At 57.4% G+C, this 6,891-nt stretch overlaps 1 protein-coding gene across 24 annotated transcripts in view; it reads left to right on the forward strand.

The window, feature by feature from the left end:
* NFASC (neurofascin) overlaps positions 1 to 6,346 on the forward strand; it is a 179,283-nt gene extending 172,937 nt beyond the window's left edge. For 23 of the 24 annotated variants that reach the window (XM_073884408.1, XM_073884410.1, XM_073884411.1 and 20 more), the window contains one exon: positions 117 to 6,346. In XM_073884408.1, coding sequence (XP_073740509.1) covers positions 117 to 348 — 232 coding nt within the window. In that variant the 3' untranslated portion in view covers positions 349 to 6,346. The remainder of the gene's footprint in view (positions 1 to 116) is intronic. The other variant, XR_012375769.1, reaches the window with a different exon arrangement.
* The last annotated feature ends 545 nt before the right edge of the window (positions 6,347 to 6,891 follow it).

Raw genomic sequence — 6,891 nt, forward strand, 5'->3', positions numbered from 1 at the left:
TCTGAGCTGCGGAGCACATACGCCTGGCGGGAGACCAGCAGCCTGGTGCTACCCCACCGGGCTCTAAGCGCCACTGGACTGGGCCGGACCCTGATTCTCTGTCTCTCTCTGGCCAGTGACGAGGACAACAAGCCCCTGCAGGGCAGCCAGACGTCCCTGGATGGCACCATCAAGCAGCAGGAGAGTGACGACAGCCTGGTGGACTATGGCGAGGGTGGCGAGGGGCAGTTTAACGAGGACGGGTCCTTCATCGGCCAGTACACGGTCAAAAAGGACAAGGAGGAGACAGAGGGCAACGAAAGCTCCGAGGCCACGTCGCCTGTCAACGCCATCTATTCTCTGGCCTAACGGAGCCCCTCCCCCCCAACCCAGGGCACAGCCACTACTCTGCAAGCGGGAGGAGGGGAGAGGGGGAGATGAAGCCACCGCAGACCTACCACACGGCCGCCACCACCTTCAGGGACAAGCAAGGGTACAACAAGGGGGTCTGCCAAGCTGTGAGGACCAGTGACCGCCCAGCCAACCCCAAGCCGCCCCCCCCCCCGCCCCGCACCCCCGGGGTGCCACCATGTGGAAGAGCCAGAGTCCAGGCTAAGCTCAGCTGGAGGGAGCCCAGCCCTTTGCTCAGCCTCATGACCACCTTGAGCCTTCCACCCCCACTGCCCACCCTTGACCTCGGCACACACACCAGTTTCTGTTGGTTATGGCCCTTCGCGTTGTCTCTTCATTTTTGCTTTGTGCATCTTCCCCATCCAGACCCAGCATCTCCATTTTCTTTTCCTTTCGAAGAAATGTCCCTGGACAAAGAAAGAATAGGTGGCTTCTCCCTCAGATAGGCAAAAGGATTGACCTGTAAAAGAACATCGAGAAAAGCTGTCGTATTCACACCGCCACCTGGCCAATGTATTTCCGAAGGATGCCTTTCTCGCCAGATGCCTCCCTGGGCCCCCAACCCATGCACCTTGGCCTTGTCCGTTGCTGAGCTGGGCTTGGCTCTTTTCTGGAAAATGGCAGGACTTTTGGCAGGAGAGAGTGGGCAGGCCTGCTTGCCTCACTCTGGTTCAGTTGGGAGGGGGGCTTACCTCTTGCTCCTTCGCTGTCACCCTGCCCCTTCCTCCAGAGTGTCCCAGACAAGAGCTGCGCCGGCTCTGAAGGAGTCTGAGGAACAGCAGCGGCCACGATGGGAAGAGCTTCGACACCAGGGGCCAAGTACCTCGAGCCAGAAGGAAACCGGGCGTCTGGTCCCTGGGGAGCTGTGCTCACCTCAGGAGAGAGGGAAAGGGCTGGGTTTGGACTCCCTTCCTCCCCATCAGTGAAACCCAGGATGTGGGAGAGAGGACCATGCCCCCTGCCTGCAGGGGAGAGGGTGCCCCCCACCTGGTCAGGGATCCCTGCCGCTGCCCTCACGGAGATGGAACCAGGCGATGCAGAAGCTTTGCTGGTGTGTTTGGGGGTATAACGTGCTGCTCCCCCTCTCGTCTCTAGCAGAGAGCATCTCCTCGGTCAATTCTGTAAGACACTGAACGTGGCGTTTTACACCCCAACCGAGTGGTTCCCCGCCCCCCGCAACCGAGACCGAACCAGCGTGTCCTCTCCTTGGGGTATTTACATATCAGGAGAGCCCGCGGGAACACCACGCTGACCGCGCCAGAGAGCCTGGCCTGGGGACCCCACGCCCTCCGGATGCCTTACGCAGCTCTGATCTGGCCCTGCAGCTCCCAGTTCCCAGCCCCTGCCCGCAAGCCTCGAAGCCTCCAGCGATGTCAGTCTCGAGAGCGGGGCGGCCCCTGCAAACGTCACCGCAGAACGAGAGCAACCACTCGACCTTTGCCCTGCATCCTCTTGCCCCAGCCCGAGACCCTGGCTGACTGCAGTTCTCCGAGACCGAAGGCACAGCCTTCATCCTCCCCACCTAATCCGTTTCTGAAACCAAAGGTACCTAGCCCCAGAGAGAGATCTTGAGCCTGAGAGCAAGCCGGTAGCTGTCGCTGCAGCTAGAGTCGGTTTCGGGAGGGTAAAGCTGACCCCCAGCGATGGCCTGCCTGCCACGGGCACAGCCTCTGATTCGAGCCTCCAGCTGCTTGGAGGGTGGCCTGGGCAGGAACGGGGCTCTGTCCTTCAGAGGCTCGATTAAAGCATCGTTTGCCACACGTTTTAAACCACAAAGGTATTAGCAATGCTTGCATCACTTAGTAATCAGTCATTTCAAGGTCAAGCCCGTAGACACATGCACTCTGTCTGCAGATAAGAAACCATAGCCCAGAGCTGAGCCAATTATGTTGTTTGAACCTGAGAGCAGGTAACAGGCCTTTGGCCCCGGCCATGGCCAGCCTTGCGGCCCAGAAGCCCGAGGGGCAGTTCTCTCATGGTGAAAGGGGACAGGGTGAATAACAGGGGGCTAGGAGTGAGCTCAGGGGTCCCCTCCCCTGGCTTTCCTCTGACACCCGCCTGCATACAGCGGGGCATTCCTGCACCCAAGCCCAGCGGCCCTCAAGGGAATGTCAGGGAAGTGTGCCTGTGCACTGAATTAAAGGACCAGCCTTTCCAGAAAACACTCTGGATCTGAGCAGAGCAGTCTCTGGCCTCTCACTCCATGGGACATCCCACACACTAGTGAGCTCAGTGTACCGCAGACAGGTTCATAGGGTGAGGGGACTGTGTGCTGTCACAGTGCCCGTCCACCTGCCGCGCAGCCAAGGACCGCAGGAGGGCTTCTGCCTGCGCAGGGTCTGGGGGAGGGAGGGTCCCTCAGCCCGGCTGCTCCTCGTGTGTGTCCTGCCGGCTCTGAGCCACAGCTGCCCTCGGCAGCCACGAGGAGAGGCGCTGCCCGCGCCACACACCTCCCAGCCCTTGTGGCAGGCGGGCGCCACCCTGAGCCTGGAGAAGCAGTCTTCCCCAAGCAGAGATGCTTAGAGAGGTGTGTGGCTGGCAGGGTTCGAGAGCAGCCCTTCCAGGAAGAGGATGTCCGTTTTCCATGGGCCCGTGCCAGAGCCCAGCCCGCGTAGCCGGAAAGCCGTATTGGCCCACACCGCCCGGCCAGCTGGGGCGCCCAAGCAGCCCCCCAAAAACCTACCAACCGTGGAGCCAGGAGATGGGACACCACTGGTGCTTCCACCTGCCTGGCTGTTGAGGGGGCATCTTGCAGTGACCCCAGAAGCCCCATTGCCTGTGCTGCAGGCCCAGCTGCTGTGCTCGGCCACCAGGCTGTGGGCTCAGGAGACGCTCTTGAACTTCTAGAGTGAGCCGGGCTCTGAGCCACAGTCATGCGTGGCCCCCGCCCTCCCAGGGCTCACAGGCCTGGAGCTGAGGCTCAGGACACAGAGGGCATTGGTTGGGAGCACCCTGAGTGCTTAAGCCACCGATGGCTCCAGGCTCAAAGGGAGATGCTTCGGCGAGAGCACATGGTCCACAAGGCTGAGCAAGACGGGGCAGTCAGAGGCTGCCGGGTGGGGTCGAGGACAAGTCCTGCTTCCTGAGCCTCTTTGCTCTGCCCCTTGGGGCAAGTTGCTTAACCTGTCTGTATGTTGGTGCCCCCGTCTCCGCTGTGTCATCCATCCTTTGAATACCTCCCCCCACAGAGGGGCAGGGGCCCACCTGAAGGAGCAGGAAGGCCAGCGTGTAAGGAGTAGAATGCTGCAGGGCCAGGGGACAGCTGCCTCCCACCTTGCCTGGCTTTTGGTGGAGGGGACCCATCTTTCCTTACGTTGCTATTGAAGAGATGGTTGAGGTTCCGTTGAAGGGAAAACCAGACTAGCTCTTTCCCTTGTCCATTGCCTTGACCCTGGGAGGTGGGAGGCATCTGGCCCACCCCTTCCTGGCAAGTCCCAAGGTCTGGAGAAGTGTCCACCTGTCCAAGAGGCAGCCAGTGCCACCCCTGCTCACCCTGCAAGGGGTATCTGCAACCTGGGCCAGATACTGCGTCCATAGCTTTCCTGAACACAGCCTTCGGGGAGGGCTGAGGACACATGGGTTTTCCAGCTAAGGGGCTGCCTCCCCCGCCCACACCCAGCACCCACGCACAGGCCAACCCACACAGTAGGGCAGCACTTTCAGGGGCAACAGTACGGATTATGACATCTTAGGGTGAGTTCACACCCTAACCTGCCTAAGACGAGATGTGAAGGGCTGCATGGGGTGCAGTGTGCAGCTCGGGGCAAGGGGGGAGGAGGCTGCCCAGGTTGGACCCCATTTGAGTGATTCCTGCAGGCAGAACTGAGAGAGAAAGTCTGATCCAAAGGAGAGGGAAGCTTCCCCGGGAACAGCCCGGGGCCGAGGTTCTTTAAGGATCCTGGGGCCCTTTGCAGGATCTGAGCCAAGCCACAGAGAGTCACAGACAGCCCATGGGACGGAAGCAGTGGGAATTTCAAACACTTTGCCTCAGTCTTAGCAAGGCTGCTTCACTAACACTGAGGCAGGGAGGCTCCCCCAGCTCTCAGGGGGTGGGCAGCAGGTTCCTCGGATGCTGGCACAGGGCGTGCTGCCCATTTGTGACACCTTGGTCACCACTCCTACAGCCCCTGCCAAACACACACACATCTGCTAGGAAGAAATCACCTGGCGGATCCTGGTCGAGCTTCGCATGGTGGCTTAGGAGTAGCACGTAGGAGGTCCCTGATTTAAAAAAAAAAAAAAAAAAAAATCGGAGGAGACAAACGAATGAGACAAAAAACTTGAAATGCCAGAAGGAGACAGTGCCCCAGGCAGAGCCAACTCCGGGCAGTCCCGTCCCCTAAACCAGGCGGGGGCCGGTCCTTGGGAGTTCGACCCAACCTTGCCGCCGACGCCAGCAGGCCCAGCCCAAGCCCGGGCAGCGCCCTGCCTTCTCCCCCCTGTTGAGAAGAGCCTTCCTGAGACAGGTTCAGAGCAGGATCGGAGAGATGGGACAACCGCCCGGGGGAGCCACGAGACCCCGCCGAGCCGTGTCTTGTGCCGCACCCCTAACCAGCGCACCTCTATCAACATAGTATTAAACAGAAGTCCTGTGACGCTAAGGCTGGAAACGAGCTCCGTCCCAGGGTGCGTTGCTTTGGATAGCCTCAGACCGCAGCACGCAGAGGAATCACAGAGCTGATCTCATAGACAGGACTCTTCATGCAGACGAGGACACTAAAATCCACAGAGGGGAAGGGACTTGCCCGAGGTCCCTCGGCTGGTAAATCAGGGGGAGGTGAGGGCTTGAACCCGGGCCTTCTGAGTCCTTATCTAGGGTTCTCCACCTGCCCGCAGGGGCCTCCTTAGAAATAGAGGTGTAACTTCACATCTGTCTGTACCTCTTATCACTTCTCCCCCATCCTCCGTACGCCTCCCAAAATGAAAATCACAAAGGATTTTTCGGAGGCCAAGACCGGGCCGTCTGCGGCAGCCCACAGGGAAGCCAGCCTCGCAGGGAAGACCCGGGCCAGGAGAGAGTGACGAGCTGACTGGTGTTTGTCACTGTGAAGTCTCGACTGTACTCTGGAGTGGCGTCTCTTGTTTCGTGATACTTGGGGCCCCCAGCAGGCTGCGTCCCTCGGGCCCTCAGCCATGGAGGCTCGGCCACCCCAGGGCTCACTGGGCTGGAGTTCAGCACACGTGAAGAGTTCAGTGAAGCAATAAACACAAAAATCTGGGAGAAGAAATCCAGAATTTTGTGCCCTACTCTGTTTCTTTTTCAAAAAACGATGCCGATCGGATGACCCTGCCCCTGTTTTTTTTTTTGATCCCCCCAATTGGACATCCTCAGTCAGTGTTGTCCCTCTGCCCAGCTCCCAGCTCTTTGCCAACTTCACCCTCCTCCTGGGCTGAGCATCAGTCGCCTGTGACATGGCCGCCTTCTGTCCCGGTCCCACCTCCAGCCCACCCTGGCCGGAGAGGACCTCTCGCCCTGCCTCCCCCCACCAGCACCCCTTTCCCCTACACACACACACACACACACACACACACACACACCGTGCCGCATTATTTCTTCCCGGGGGGGGGTTATTTTTTCCCCGACCTCTCCATGCCTTCCTGCACACCCACATACCTACAGAGTGGTCTGATCTTTTTTCCATTGGTTAAAGATTTAACTCTCCATGGCAGACCTTGTTTTAACCCCTCTCACATCATGTTCTTTCCTCTTTGCGAGTTATTTTGCATTAACCAACCTTGTCAGCGACAGATGCGGATCTGAGGGTGTCACACACGACCTTCAGCAGGGAAGACTTCCGGGCCGCGGAGGACCATCTAATACATGGACTTATAAACTGACTGCATGAGCAATGAAAAGGCCAAATTATTCAGAATTTTTTTTTTTTTGGAATCACTGTAAAAAAAAAAAACTGATTTCTTTTGTATAGAGAACACTAAACGTATAATAAAAGTTCAAAATGGACTCTGGCCAAGTGATTTGTTCATTTTCTTTAGTTAATGGGAAGAGGGAGAGGGGTGTTGGGATTGAAAACAGAGAGAATCAAAAAGGATTTCTCAGGGGCAACAGACAGCACACACTTCGGGGATTCTTTTTTTATTGTTATGTTAATCACCATATATTACATCATTAGTTTTTGATGTAGTGTTCCATGATTCCACTTCCGGGGATTCTGCAAGACCCATCTTGAAGTTGGTCTTATCCCGGAAGCCTCATCGGCACAATTTGTGTTCTAACTGTACAGTGACTGATATGTGTGCAGCCGTGGAGATAGCCTGATTCAACGCAACCGTATGTGTGCTTGTGGACCATTTAAGAAGTGCTGTGATGGGGATGCTGGGAGAAGGGGAGAAGTGTGTGATGAAGCTCTGTGTCCCCCCACCTTCTTCTGTACCCCGGCCCTTAGGTGGGAGAATACCAGCACATTTAATATTGTTGAAGGAATGAATAATACTGCCTACAACAAACCAAAAACCTCTCTCAGTAGACTCAAAGGAATCTCA

This window comes from Callorhinus ursinus, unplaced genomic scaffold (assembly GCF_003265705.2).
Source record: "Callorhinus ursinus isolate GAN/ISIS: 27379988/994484 unplaced genomic scaffold, GSC_fseal_2.0 scaffold57, whole genome shotgun sequence".
NCBI classification, from domain to species: Eukaryota; Metazoa; Chordata; class Mammalia; order Carnivora; family Otariidae; genus Callorhinus; species Callorhinus ursinus.